At 38.4% G+C, this 14,533-nt stretch overlaps 2 protein-coding genes and 1 long non-coding RNA gene across 3 annotated transcripts; 2 read left to right on the plus strand and 1 right to left on the minus strand.

The window, feature by feature from the left end:
• Nucleotides 1–1,951: 1,951 nt before the first annotated feature.
• Nucleotides 1,952–2,471, minus strand: LOC145700219 (uncharacterized). The gene is made up of 3 exons (XR_014134174.1): nt 2,338–2,471; nt 2,110–2,223; nt 1,952–2,059 (listed from the first exon to the last, which is right to left on the minus strand). It is a non-coding gene; the product is annotated as an uncharacterized LOC145700219 (long non-coding RNA).
• An 8,449-nt stretch (nt 2,472–10,920) lies between these two features.
• Nucleotides 10,921–12,285, plus strand: LOC145697030 (uncharacterized). The gene is made up of 4 exons (XM_081774164.1): nt 10,921–11,138; nt 11,215–11,390; nt 11,547–11,799; nt 11,945–12,285. The coding sequence occupies exons 2-4, from the start codon at nt 11,226–11,228 to the stop codon at nt 12,241–12,243; spliced, it is 717 nt and encodes a 238-aa protein (XP_081630290.1). The 5' UTR covers nt 10,921–11,138; nt 11,215–11,225; the 3' UTR covers nt 12,244–12,285.
• Nucleotides 12,286–12,377: 92 nt separating this feature from the next.
• LOC145696402 (uncharacterized) lies at nt 12,378–14,497 on the plus strand. Its single transcript, XM_081773430.1, has 4 exons — nt 12,378–12,523; nt 12,563–14,007; nt 14,049–14,212; nt 14,254–14,497. The coding sequence occupies exons 1-4, from the start codon at nt 12,385–12,387 to the stop codon at nt 14,408–14,410; spliced, it is 1,905 nt and encodes a 634-aa protein (XP_081629556.1). The 5' UTR covers nt 12,378–12,384; the 3' UTR covers nt 14,411–14,497.
• Nucleotides 14,498–14,533: the final 36 nt, after the last annotated feature.

Raw genomic sequence — 14,533 nt, forward strand, 5'->3', positions numbered from 1 at the left:
GGCTCAACTATCAATCTTCCCGAAACAGCTCCGCGAAAATCCCCTGGAGTTCTGCCATCTCAGCCAAACTTTGTTTTTCGATGAAGAAGAACCTTAGCCTATATTTTTTGATATTTTTTCTTCAATTTTCAAAAGATTATTTTTTTTATATAAAAATTGGGCTGAACCATAGAAAGGAAGTTATTTATTAGATCTCGATTTTCATTGGCCGGTAGGTCAAATACAGCAAGCTTATTGGTCTTCCGAAAATGCACTTTCTTTTCTTGGTTTCCACTGCTATTAATTTGTGCATCCCTAAAATAATAATTTTCTAATAACAAAAACAGGGTGCCGTGAAATTACATCTTCCCCTTATTTTTATCGTCACCAAAGCCTTCAATCGAAAATAAAGCGAGAATAAAGAAAACACCTGATATTTAGCAAATTCGATTGTGACACCTCGTTCACGGAAGAAAATGTAATTTTAAGTATTGTTATTGAGAAACGAGCTGAGTGAAGCATTTTTACGTCTTTTGAATTCAGGATGGCTCATCAGTTTTCCTCGCGGCGGAAAGGGCGGATCAAGGAATTCTCAAAGCTCTTGAATAGATAGATCGGGCGGCGTCACATTGCGCTCTGCTCTTCGCTTTTCCCAGAAGACGAAATTGGGGCTAGATTTTAATCGCAGTCTTTATTACCCTTGATTGCGTTATGGAGCCAAAAAAATGGGTAGAACCAATTTTTGGAACAAATTTTTTATCAAAAGGGTTTTGATTAGCCGGAAGGCCAAATACAGAAATCTTATTGGCTATCCAAAAATTCACTTCCAAAAATTGGTTTAGTCCCATAAAATCGGGGATGGTGTCTGGAACCGACAAAAAATTTTCGACAAATTTTGCGTGGGCGGCTACTAGGCAGCTCATTGGTCGGTTTGCCGATTCCAGGCTTCTGATTCGGGGAGGTGTCTGGAACCGACAAAAAAATCCCGACAAAAATTTTCATTTTTTTCACGTAAATTTCAATCGTCCACCATTTTCTGCTGCGCTAACGAAAATTTCTCAAAACTGCCTAGAAATGTCCATTGTGGCCTGAAAAGGCCATTTCTGCATAGTTTTAAGAATAAAATCTTCTCAAAAAATTTTAAGAGTATTTTTTTCTGAAATGTCTTTTTTTTTAAATTTTTGTCGGAATTTTTTTGTCGATTCCAGACGCCACCCCTCTGATTCGATGAAAATTTCCACGCAAAATTTGTCGAAATTTTTTTCTCGGTTCCAGACACCATCCCAAAAATATCGCCTTGCTTTTGAATAACAACTGCTCTTAAACAGAAAGTTTCTGTAAAACTAATAAAGGCGAGGCAGGAATCAGGGTATGAAAATTGAGTACCCGTGGAGCGCGTCGATTAGCGTTGAAAAATGCTATCAACGTCCGGTTGCTTTTTTTGGAGCAGCTTTGATTACGCAGCGCTCGTCAACTTTTCGCGAAACTAAACCAGCGGCGCAGTGAACGTTATGATTGCTTCTCAGCTTCAAGAAATGCTCAGCTGAGGCTGCAATGATTATTTGAATATTAAGTTTTCAATTCTAAAGAAACAAATAAAAATGACATATTTTTTATTCGAAAATGCAAGTTTCGAGCGCCGAAAAGATTGAAAACAACGTTTGCAAGGCGAAGTTGCGTGTTCTTGTCGAAAGCAATGTCAAAGTCGGGAAAGAAACACGAAAGCGGGTAATTGCTTAGCGGCGGCGATCTCATCAAACTTACGACAACTTATCAAACTTATCGATAGAACACAAACTCTGGTGCCATAAGAACGCGGCCGATTAACAAAGTGCATCAAGTGTGTTTCTAGCGGAGCCCGCTCGTGTGTCGAACGTGTTGTAACAAGGGCCAATTATTTTATCGTCTTTGATGAAAAGCGAAAGTGCAGAAGATACGATTCGAGAGTATTATAGTTTACAAATTCGGATAATCGAGTTTCTTTTGAAGAATTATTATTTTATAGAATTTATATAGTGAAATGAAAAAAAAGGAGGGCAAATTTTTTCTTGGATATTTCATCAGGAACTTTTCGGAAAAGCTTAAAAATTGAAATAAGAATAAATCATTCTGAATGATTATTCTACTTACACAGTGACAGAAGCCAAACAAAAATGCCAAAGACGAAGAGACAAACGATCAGACTTCCGAGAAATTCGCCGTCTATTTTGAGGCAGTCGCCGTTTGTTTCGAAATCCTCGCTTCCTGAACTATGCTGTTTTTGGGCGAAACTAAAGCTCTTGTACTGCAGATTTTCATTTTAAAAATGAGAAAATCGCGAATTAAGAATTGTTCTTTTGATTTTCAAGTTTAAATCACCTTTGTTCTTGTGTGCTTCTATTTTTTCTCGCTCAACATGATCGGCAGTAATTTCTAGGTTCTGATAAACTTGTTTTGTTTTTTCTATCGTTGATCCTTTTTCCACGTCAGAAATCATTTTTTGGAAAGGAAAATCAGAAATCTCGAAGCTCAAGAAAGCAGTCGAATTTCAGCAAACATGACTCAGAATATTTAATTTCTAACTCAAATATTTGTCTTTGCAATTGATTGCTTTTGCGATCGACCGTTGCGTTGGATAAATTCCCAAGGAAAGATAATTGGAAAATGAAAGCCGCAAGAACGGATAGTCGAAATCCGCAGGAACGTCTCGAACTGATTCGCATTCGTGCCTTCCGGAAGTGCGACACGGAATCGCCGAATTTTACCGAAATGAATTCTTTTCTTTTGAACTTGGAAAATCTCTAAGGAAAATTGGTTGAGTCACAATTTTAGAATTTCGCTTCTTGGAATGACAAGAACACGAGTGCGGCGGTCTCGATCATTCTTTGTTTGGTATTTCCGATGGCGCAGTTTATTTTCGCAATTTCCGTCAAGGATTAAAAACGGGTTTTCGCTTGTTCTTCGTTTCGGCGAAGATCGAGGGCGATTTAGACGGAGGATTCTTCTGGACTGCCAGCCTCATTTTCAATTGACTAATTTCCGTTTTGAGATGAAGAAAATGAAAAATGAAAATTTCAAAAAGTCAATTCCTGAGTATTTGTTTTGTGAAGCGCTCGTTTTTGCCACTTCTCTCTCGGCCGCTTTCCTGGCTGCTTTCTCTTGCGGCAGACGATTCGCAGGAAGAATTTCTTTATTCGAGTCCCTGAATGTTTTTGAGAAAAGAATGTGTTATGAAGGACCCCCCGGCAGCTTTCTCGAAAAATCAAATCTCGGAATTTCAACCGGGAATAGATTCTACGGGTCAAAACGGGGGATCCCTTAAGGCTTTTTGGGGGTCTATCTCGACTTCTATGCCCCCAAAATCGCATTTGAAAATTGAAATTTTCGCCGAAAATTGACGAATTTTCCCTGATTTTCGCAAAAATATTCATTTTTCTTGGTCAAAAATTTCTCTTATCAAGTTTTTGAAGTAAGTTTAACCTGATGACGTATTCAGAATCAAGAATATGGTGTATTTTTAATTTCCATTTTCATAGGAAAAAGCTGACGGGGGCGGGGGGTCGTTAACTTACATTGGAAGCGGTCTTTGTAGGTTTTCTTTTTCTCGACTGTCGTTTTGTCCAGATTGGCGACCATTGCTTTCGTTCGCAGCCGGCAGCATCTAAAATTTTTGCAAAACAAAACTTGGTTTTTACTTTTGGCAAAAGCAATATTTTCCGTAAAGCTGTGTCATTGTCGCCGCCGAGAGCTAAATCGTGAAAAAGTTTGTCCCGCTTAAAAGTTGCGATCGAATTTTGAGCACCGAAAATGGCGATAGAAGATACAGATTCCTTACGCTTAGATTTGGCGCTTCTCCAAAATTCTTTTCGAATGCGGAAAACCGAAGCCGCGAAGAAATACATCGTTTCCGCAGATGTTCGGCCGTCTCCAACGAGTTTAGCATATTCGAGGGTGCGTAACGTTCCACGAAAAAATTACCCGGTCGGAGCATGTTTGGCGGATCTGTCAGAGATGTTCCTGGCACGTCGCTTACAAATCAGCCCCCTCCTTCTCCTACAAATCCATTTTCAGCTTAGTCTTGTTCGGCGAGCTGGCACCATCGTTTCACCAAGTGCTTCTTTTAATCTTGAGTCATCTTCAATTTTTCGTTGAGACAAAGACCTTTCGTTTCAACTCTTTTTATAACGAATTTCAAAAAATATTCTTTTTTGAAAACCGGCTACTGTCTGAAATTCTTCTCAAAAAATTTTTGAGTTATTTGGAGTGATCCTTTATTTTGGAATCAGCTCGGTTTATTTTGAGAGGAACTGCAAGTCGCTTGAGCTGTGTTAGTCTAACTGGTGCGGAGCTAACCTCGCGGTCTTGTTAAGCGGTTCAGGGCGGGCTGAGCGGAACTTCCCCGAAATCACTCGTCGTCTGATAAGAGGAAGGCCCCAGAGAGGAATTCTATAATGCGCTGCTACAAAATTCACCACACTGCTCAAACAAAGGCTTAAGGGACCTCGGGGGTCACTTCACAATGCACTCGGCGCATTGGCGACAGGCAAGGGCACTTTTCGCAACTAAAATTCAAAGAGATAATTGAGGTGACATTTACTTATTTGTAGTTTTTTTTGGAGCAGACTCTGCTCAGCAGAGTATTATTTCTTTTTTTAGCGGAAAATTCTAGAAGGGAGGAAATGAAAGATGTCTGAGTCTGATAGAGCTGAAAATTTCGGGGAGGGTGACAAGGAGCAAACCGCAATCTCCGGCCCCTGGTTTTATAGGAACCGGTTGCAACAACTTTTTCAGACTTATCTCATCATCGCAAGGTTTAAGTACAATCGCCCATTATTTACAGTAACGACATATTCTCATGAAACTGTGCTTTCATGATTAAGGATGAGTGTCTCCCCATGCTATAATTAAAGAAAATTAACGGTGTCCAAAGATTTATTCTTTGAGAAAAATTGGCATTTACGATTTTTAGCAAAGAAAACTAGAAATTTTCGAGTATCATTCGAAGGCTTCATTCATTGGTCAATCCTTTATTGAAAAATTTAATTTTTTTGCCAAAGAGGGCTGTTTTTGTTCGATTTGTGACGGTCAGGCGAGAAATGACGACAGCTCAGAATTGCAGAATTTCCGCATGTTGCCAAATTACGACGAAAGTATTTTGGTGAAAATACTTGAAACAAGGTGGGCAATGAATAATTGCCACTTCTTTCAATTATTGGCTTTGACGGTGTGGTCACATTCTCCATATCTTTTTTTCGTATTTCTAGGTCAGTCTGAAAACTTTTTTTTAAAATGAATAACTGTCTGAAATCTCTGCTTCTAGAATCTGTAGCAAAAATTTTCGACCTGAAAGACCGATTTTTTAAAGCCAGCGTTAAATTGATCTAACATAATTTGTCATCGTTTTCGGGCTTTTTGCTCAATCCAAGCATAAATTATCAGCTCTAAGAAAGCCGGAAAGAAGACGAGCTAGACCGAATCATAATTATTGGCCGATTTCTTTGCTAAGAAGATGTTTAATAAACTCAACATGAAAAAGTTAAGACACTTGAAATAATTTGAAGAAAAACTACTTCACGACGAAGTTAAGGACACCCCCCCCCCCGTCAACAACAATTTTCAAAAAATCCCTTTTCGGAATTTCAAAATTTTGACCCGGAAATGAATTTTACAGATCAAAAAACGATTTTGAGGCTTCATTTTTTGGGGTCCATCTCGACTCTAACACCCTCAAAATCGCGTTTGAAGATTTGACTTTTTTGACGAAAAATGCCGAAAAAGTCCCAATTTTGCTGAAATTTTAGATTTTTGTTGGTCAAAAAGTGGTCCGAACAAGTTTTTATGCTAAATTGAATTTCAAGGCATTCTAGGAAGCCAAAATATGGCTTTTTTGAAATTTTCGATTTTTTGAGGAAAATTGTTGACGGGGAGGGGGGGGCCTTAAATAAAGAAATATTTTTCTAGCGCGTCGAAACTTATTTCCTTATCCCGACATTGGCGCTCTTCTAAATGACAACCAATCTGATAAGAATTTTTTCCTTTTCAAAAACTACTTTCGCTTCTTCGTTTTTCTTTTTTTGGCAACAAGCGATCGGTAATAATCCTAGTCAAGCGACAGCAATTTTCAGATTGCAGTTCTTCTGCTGCTTCGTCAAGCATTTTCTAGAATAACGTGACTGGCCGGGCAGAATGGGTGTTTGTAGTGACTCCACCCGATACTTAACTCGCGCAAAATTAATGTTTTCATTACATCAGAGGGCTTTGAGGTTATCCAGAAGTCTGACTGCTTCGATACTTCTTTCATTTGCAGAAATCACACAATTGAGCGAAGCCAAAATAAGAATTAATTTCTTGCCGCGTCATCGAATTTAAAATGGAAGAATCGTCGAAGCGGTCGTAGCTTAGGCCTTGACTTTATCCAAAAAAATAAGGGTTTAGCCCAATTAAATTCCAAAAAACCTTAATCCAGAGAGAATCATATGGGTAATGGTTCCAGTCGAGGGTTGGATCTTAATCTAGCAATAGAAATTAAGGGTCTACCTTAAATAGTTTTTGATAAAACTTTCAGTTAAGAGCCCCATTTAAACGATTGTTGATTGGAGTTGGGGTTCGTCAGCTTTTTTCTTCGGAAAATGGGATTTTTGAAAACGCCATCTCATATGGTCCATATGGGTAGGCTTTCCGCACTAAAATAGCTAGAACAGGGCTAACCCTTGTGAATTACATCTTCTATATGGTTTTTTTATTCGTCCTCAGTTTAAACTTGCTTTGAAAAGTTGAAAGGCGAATATTTGACCAAGAAAAATCGATATTTTTGCCAAAATTAGAGCTAACTCGTCAATTTTCGGCAATAAATCCGATTTTTAGGGTGAAGGAGTTGAGATTGACCCCCAAAATGAAGCCTTAAAATCGTTTACCCAAAGAAATTCTTTGGATTATCCATTTCCGGGGTCAAAATTTAAAATTCCGAAATTTTACTTCTGGAAAAAATAAGACCGGGGGAAAACTGTAAAACTATGAAATTTTTGTTACAAAAAAGATATTTCATTCACTCATTCTGCTTATAAAATGTTAAAATTGGAAGTAAGTGTTTGCCGGAAAAGAGAGTAAAAATGCAAACAAAGTGGCTCCCCAACGTGTGTCGTAAAGTGCCCCGCTCCCCTTGTTGGATTCTAGAGGTTTCGCAAGGGCGCGTTTGCGCGATGGCGCCAACGAGCGCGATTATCGTGAAGTCCGTTTTGTGACATAATTCGCGAGTCAGCTAAATTGAACTGGCCCCTGAACCCTTTTCCCAGTTTTCCTTCACTTGATAAAAAGTGAAAGAAAACAAAAATATTTGATTTTTCGGAGAACGAATTCTACAGCTATTTCGAAGATTATTTTCGAAGAAAATAGAGAATAAATTCGAGAAATGAAGATTTTCACTTTTGCTCTCCTTCTGGGGAGCTTAATAAGAGATGCCAGGGCCGAAGACTTTTTGGCGGAGATTCTCAGTGGAGATTTGGATAGGAAACGGTTTACAGAGCTCAAATTTTTTTAATGAATAATTTAATAATTATGATTTTCTTATAATTTTTTTTAAGAATAATCTTTTTTATAAATTTGATATTTTTTTTTTATTTTGATTTTTAATTCAATTTTCTAGTGACTTCATAAATTATATCTACGGATGCACCAAAAAAATTCCCTTTTGAAAGCTGGAGTGTTTTCGTAGTCGGGAGAACGTGAAGCGCGTCCATTCGAAGATGCCGCCCGAGCCCGTCTTACTAAAACTAATCCCGATTTTCGGCTGATCAGGCGATGACGAAATTTTTGAGATTAAAATTTGAGCACTGCGAAACCGGTCGAAAGTTTAAAAGATGGAAAATCTCAATCGACGGAGACGAGTCAAGTGAGACCGATAAACTCGAACGAGATGAACAGAAGAATCAGGAAAGTATAAAAATATTAGATAAGATGATAGACTTAAATTTTTTTTGCAAAAAAATTTTTTGTTATTTTGTGAAAAATAAAATTCTTGAATTTTTAACTTTTCAAATTTTAAGCCATTTTTTCGCAAAAATATTTCATTTTTTTCAAAAAAGTCTTATTTATACGAAAAAAAAGACAAAAAGTGGCGGGTGGATATTTCTCGGAAGCGACTTACAAAGAATGCATCGCTGATGAACTCAATCGAGCAGGAACGGTGTTTTTTATTTTAGAAATAAAACTGGCTGTAAGATAAAATGATTTATTCGTCAAGAACTGTAATGTGACAAGAATCAAGTGCGGCAAATGCAAAACAGTTGTGAATTCGAAAGAAGCACGTTGTTCTTCACGTAATTTTCTTGTCAAGTCCCCGCAGCACAATGTTTACACAAATGCCCGCGAAATTTAATGGGCGCCAATTTTTTGGACAGGTTTAACCTAAAAATATTCCCGCAAACTAAAAAAAGAGAAAAACTGAAGAAAGCAGGTTGTTACGTCTAATTCTGGAAAGTCATTTTGCTTGAGTACCCTTTTGCTCACGTAAGTCAAAACGACAAATTGCTACAAGCATACCGAAAGTCACGTGAGGCGCGCAAAAGCGGCGGACAAGGGCGCGTTTCTTCAAAATGGCGGAAACTGGTTTAGACCTTTTTTGAATGCTCGTTTTCTTAAATCTTAATCTAAAAGACGATTCTTTCGGCCTTATTTTGGAGAGTTGTCTTGAACCAACAAAAAACTCGACAAATTTTGCTTGGAAATTTTTAACCAATCAGAAGCCTTGATATGGCAAACCGGCCAAAATGAGTAGCCGCCCACGCAAAATTTGTCGAAATTTCTTTGTCGGCTACAGAGAAAATCCCCCTTTTTCTTAAATAGCTCTTTCAAAGCGTGCTTCAAAGAAACTGACGTGAAGACATCTTGAAAAGGGATAGATTACGCAGCGCACCCTCATTTTACTCACTGTTTAGAGTGATAATAGAACGAGGCGCTTTCAAACTGGCTGCTGTGTTTATCAAACTCAAAAAGATAAAATCATTCAATTCCAAGAAGACTTTTTTTACTAAAATTTTTGGTTTTTTTTTCTTTTCAAAATTCCTATAAATATTCGGGCGTCTGGATTCCAGACTCTGGAACCGACAAAAAATTCGACAAATTTTGCGTGGGCGGCTGCTCGGCTGCTGATTGGCAGGTTTGCCGAATCGAGGCTTCTGATTGGTTGAAAATTTCCACGCAAAATTTAACGAAATTTTTTGTCGGTTCCAGACACCAGCCGAAATATCGTAATATAATCGTCCGTTGAGTCAATTCTAGAGATGATCAATCAAAATCGATACGTTGCAAGATGAAAAGCTCGTTAGTGTCGATTTGATGCATCTTCATTCGTTTTCGTTGAAAATCTCGAAATCGACTATTTTCTTTAATTTTCAAAGGGAAATTTTTGCTTGAAAATGCGGTTAGAGATAAGCTCACAGTGAATTATTCGGGGCGGAAGGAAGACTTCCTCCTCTCAAGTGTATCTCCAGGCTCGTACGCTTTGGGGAAAAACGGCGCCTAATCCTAAATAAATTTTACTTTTTCTTCCGGCGCCGATTTCGAGAAAGTAAAACGTGATATTTTTTATCTTTTCGAGAAATCTTTTTCTTTTTCAAAGTTCTTTAAAACAAACGAGAAGCGAAGCTGGTAAGACGCCATGCAAGAGCAAGATTCTGCGGCCAAAGCAAAACATTTTTTCAGAGAAACGTTATTTGCAAAATATTTTGACCGCCAACAAGTGTGACTCATTTTTCTCGACGATTAAACGATATTATTTCAGTTTTTTAAGTACTTTTAAAATAGTTCAAGTCATTTCTTATTTATTCTATTTTTTAATTTTTAAAAATATTTTAACTTTTTATTAATTTTAAATTTTCAATTTTATTAATAATTTTATAAGAAACTTTATTTTTGATTTAATTTAATTTTTTGTTATAATTTAAATAAATTTTGAATAAAGTTTCAAATAATAAAACATGATATAAAGAAACAATCTTTGAAAAAACCTTAAGGATATAGCCTTGAATATTGAACTTTCGTACACCCGAATCCCTGTTACGAATTCATTCATTTTTCAAATTACCCTACCTAAAATTCATCGTTGATTTCGAAAATGACCTTATTTTCAGTACTTTCTAGGGTAAGTACCTAAAAATCGACTTCAAAATAAAACAGACCGTCGTTCTCTGAAAAATTCCATTAAAAAGGTAAATCTAGATTGATGATATGAAAGACTGAAGCCTTATCTCCAATCTAGCGGTGGATTTTGTAAAAATATTGAAGATTACGGCTTCTAGTAACTGGTTTATGATTGTACTCCGAAATGGAGAGTGGCGCGCGCTGCAAATCAGAGCGAGGGGAGAATCTCAGTAAGATTTCGTTCAAGCTGTCGACAAAATTTCTCGTGTAAAATCGGATGAGCGATGGCTGAGTGAGATTTTCCCTCGCTCTCATTGGCTGCGCGCGCCACTCTCCTTTTCGAAGTACAGTCAAAAACCAGTTCCTAGAAGCCGTAATCTTCAATATTTTTACAAAATCCACCGCTAGATTGGAGATAAGGCTTCAATCTTTCATATCATCAATCCAGATTTACCTTTTTAATGGAAATTTTCAGAGAACGACGGTCTGTTTTATTTTGAAGTCGATTTTTAGGTACAAACACCATTGAAAGTACTAAAAATAAGGGTTTTTTCGAATTCTACGCTAGATTTTAGGTAGAGTTTCTTTGAAAAATGAATAAATTCGTAACAGGGATTCGGGTGTACGAAAGTTCAATATTCAAGGCTATATCCTTAATTGAATTGTTGAGATGCAATAACCCCCAATTGATGCAAGAACCACGTATTGAGTGAATTCATTGAGCGGGGATTGCTTGAATACCACAAAAGAAAAATGCCACTTTTGGTCGCTTCTGACACGATTGACTCGAAGCGCGGTCCGGAACGGTAATTTAACGTGGCGACTCTTGTCCGAAAATATTGGAAAGGGATTAATTGAGTAAGAGAGATGGCTTCTGTATTGAGTTGTTTTTTTTTATTATGAATAATTGCAAAACACTTTGTGAGGCTACAAACCGCTGGAAATTTCGACAAAGCTATGGAACCTGGAATACGAGCTCAAATCGGCGCCCGAAGAAAATCAATTCGTCGCTTTGGAAATTTTCTCGCGTGAAAAAGACTCAGGCAGGGGTTCAACCATTTTCCACTAATTATGTGTTTTGTGATAAATCGGACTTGAGCTGGTTGAGACTCTTATCAGTGCCTATTATTATGTCCGTGCCGCTGATGGAGACCTCTCAGATCATCCCACTCGAGATAGCTTCTGCCTTTCGGATTAATTACAATCTGACCGGAGCCAGCATGAGCGTTTTCAGGAAATTCGCCTTGTACCCGGTCACCGACGACAACGAGGAGACGGATTCTTTCAGACTCCAGGTTTTTTTCATTTTATAAAATTTTTCAGAATTAAAAAAATAAATATTTATTTTTCAGAAAAAAAAATTAAAAAGAAAATTAAATTAAAAAAATATTAAAAAAAATATTTCTCTTTTTAAATTTTCTTGAATATTCATTAATAAAAATATAATTCAGTCGCTGCTAAAATACGCGCACTGCACAGAAATCCGCCCAATCGTCTCTCTTAAAGGCCTGCGAGTCGGCTGCGAAGACATCGAAACCGGCTTCTTTGAATTTCCCGCGATTCGGCTGGGTCGGGCGAGTCCGTTCTCGAACGAGTGTTTCCGGAAATGGGACGGCAACGTTATGAGAATCGGGAAGCTGCAGGTCTATCCGCAGGATCACTGTGGCTCGAACGCTGTCAAATTTGCTTTGGAAACTTGCGCAGGTTTGTTTTTAAAGGGACTCCCATTGCGTAAATATCCTCAGCCACTTTGCAGAATATTCTTAATCCTGAGGGTCTGTACTTGCCTCGACAAGATAAGACACCCTTCTAGAGGCAGTTATATCCAACGAAATATCAACTTTCTTAGACCCGAATTCCTACGGCTGCTACAACGGCTTTCGAATCCTTGAACAGGCCTGCGACTGCCAAGGAAAATCGCGACTTCCTTACGAGCTTCTCCAACCGACGAATTTGATGCTCAATGTGGACTACTACTTCAGAGGTGAGTATAAAATTTCGACGATTTTTAAGCCGGAGAAAACCTGGGATGCGAATATGGCGTATGATTTGTCAGTTTCGAATGTGGAGTTTGACTCCATCGAAGTGAAGCCGGTGGAAAGCAACAGTAAAACTACAGGAACGCTCTTAATTAAAAAGCCACAGTAAGAAAAATGAGTCATCACATTCGACTTTCATTTAGAAAAAAAAATCATAAAATCCAATTTTTTTTTTTGACGGTAAAATAACAAAAATTTAACTACATGCGGCTCTTGAATAATTTATGAGCATGATTGAGTGTGTCAACCAATGAAATTCCTTCGATTGCAGATGGTCACCAACAATGGCAGAATCAATCCGATTAAACCGATTCAATGCCCTGAACTGGACTGGTCTCTTAATTGCGAGCCCTCCCCTTATTTGGACGATGTTTGTGTTCGTAAAAAAGGTAAATTACAATCGAAAAAAGTAGCTATTGATTCATTAGAATTGTCTTTGACATATGACGAGACGAAGAATTCATTCGAAAATTCGCCTCTTGGAAGCCTCTGGGGAAATTCAGCGAGACCAGTGGAAAGCCAAATCGCAGAGAGACTTTATTCGAGAAACAATCAAGCCCAGAAGAAGAAGAATCAAAATGCGAAAAATAGAACTCGCGCTCAAGACGCTCCGAATCGCAAACCAGTGACAGAAAATCCAGAAGAAGCGAGAACTGGCTCTGCGGAAGTCGACCGGGAGGGAAAACGTAATAATCTTGCGCCGGCTCAAAGGGCGCAGCGCGGAGGAAGAGGCCGGAAAATAAGAGAAAGGATCATCACAACGCCGGAACCAGAAGTACGGGAAACAACTGAGGATCCACTAGCAGCATTTTTCAAAAATGTTATTGGAACTAAACCGGAAACAACGACTACAACAACAACGACGACTACCTCAAGATCATCAACTACACAGACAACAACCACAGCATCATCACCAAAAACATCAACAACATCAACAAAAACCACAATGACCACGTCAACAACTCCACCAACCACTACAAAGACATCAACATCAACAACTACAACCACAACTACAACAACAACCACAACTACCACTGAAACTACAACAACAACAACAAGAACAACTACAACTACAACTACAACAACATCAACAACTACGATATCAACATCGACAACGACGACATCGACAACGACAACGACAACATCAACAACCCCAGCACCAACAACCACAACAACTGCGACAACAACATCGTCCATGCCGGATCCAACTACAACAACATCAGTGATAAGCGAAATAGAGACGTCAACAGAGTCTTTTAATGAAGATTATTTCCTATCGAGTCAAGAGTATGAAGAAGAAAAATTCGAAAGTGAGTTTTCTCAAAGTGGAATGTTGATGGACGCTCGAAACTTTGAAAACAACGAAGAAGAAATTGAATATGAAGAGGAAGAGGAAGAAGACTACGAAAATGATAATGAATCAGAATCAGTTGAATATGAATCTGAAATAGAATCGGATGACTCCAGCTATTCACAAAGCTCTGAATCAGAAAACGAGGGCAGTTTTATGCAAATGGATGTGAGACTCCCAGCCGAAGACGAATCGGAATTCCCGGAGTCACTTGAACCCTCCGACTATGACGAGACTGAAGAAATAGAAGAGGAAGAAAGTGAGGAATCCAAAAACGCTGATTCAGCGAGCTTGATTGACTCACAAGAAAAATCAAGAGATTTTTCGGAAAAAGCTGAGGAAGAGAACGATGAAAACAATTCAGAAGAGGAAGATTTGCCAATGCTCTTGGATATTCCATCCATCGACATTATTCCGGAATCGGAAGAAGAAGCAGTCGAAATTGCCGAATTCCAAGAAGCCGAGCAACAGGCGAGAAGCTTGTCTCTCGGACTTGTTCCTCGAAATCTTGCCTCCTTCGGAGTAAGATCTCTTTTCAAAAACGCTTCCTAATAATTTTCTAGTGCACACACTGCTTCGCCCACAACATGACTGAATGCCTCAACAGCGGAACCTACTCGCCCTGCCAAGAAAACGAAGTCTGTCAAATTGAAGTTCGAAAACGGAATGGCGACGTGAGATGGGTCGGCATGCGGTGCAAATCCATCGAAGCCTGCTACGACAACAAGTACAAATAATAAGCTTATCAGGGAATAAATAAAATTTCAGAGCTCAAAACTTCATCGGGAAACTGGCGGACCGTCAATGCAGACCCACTTCGACAAACAGTCCTTCTGTTTGCCGACAATGCTGCGCGACGGACCGTTGCACCGACAATTTCAACCCGCTGACGCAAACTGGCTGGAGAATGGAACTGATAAACTAGTTTCATTTTTGACGAACTGTAAATTCATCTTTTAAAATAATTGTAAAAAGTCAATTTAACTGTACATTTTCTTAATAAATTTATTTTATCTTATTATAACTATGACTAAATCCCCTCTAAAAA

Source organism: Oikopleura dioica, chromosome 2 (genome assembly GCF_907165135.1).
Source record: "Oikopleura dioica chromosome 2, OKI2018_I68_1.0, whole genome shotgun sequence".
NCBI classification, from domain to species: domain Eukaryota; kingdom Metazoa; phylum Chordata; class Appendicularia; order Copelata; family Oikopleuridae; genus Oikopleura; species Oikopleura dioica.

Bases quoted from the DNA above. Each gene is read 5' to 3' on its own strand.
- LOC145697030 (XM_081774164.1), top strand. From the start codon at position 11,226: ATGTCCGTGCCGCTGATGGAGACCTCTCAGATCATCCCACTCGAGATA. The intron at 11,391-11,546 runs GTTTTTTTCATT...AATATAATTCAG, and splicing joins CGGATTCTTTCAGACTCCAG to TCGCTGCTAAAATACGCGCA. The intron at 11,800-11,944 runs GTTTGTTTTTAA...CAACTTTCTTAG, and splicing joins TGCTTTGGAAACTTGCGCAG to ACCCGAATTCCTACGGCTGC.
- LOC145696402 (XM_081773430.1), top strand. From the start codon at position 12,385: ATGAAATTCCTTCGATTGCAGATGGTCACCAACAATGGCAGAATCAAT. The intron at 12,524-12,562 runs GTAAATTACAAT...TTGATTCATTAG, and splicing joins TGTTTGTGTTCGTAAAAAAG to AATTGTCTTTGACATATGAC. The intron at 14,008-14,048 runs GTAAGATCTCTT...ATAATTTTCTAG, and splicing joins GAAATCTTGCCTCCTTCGGA to TGCACACACTGCTTCGCCCA.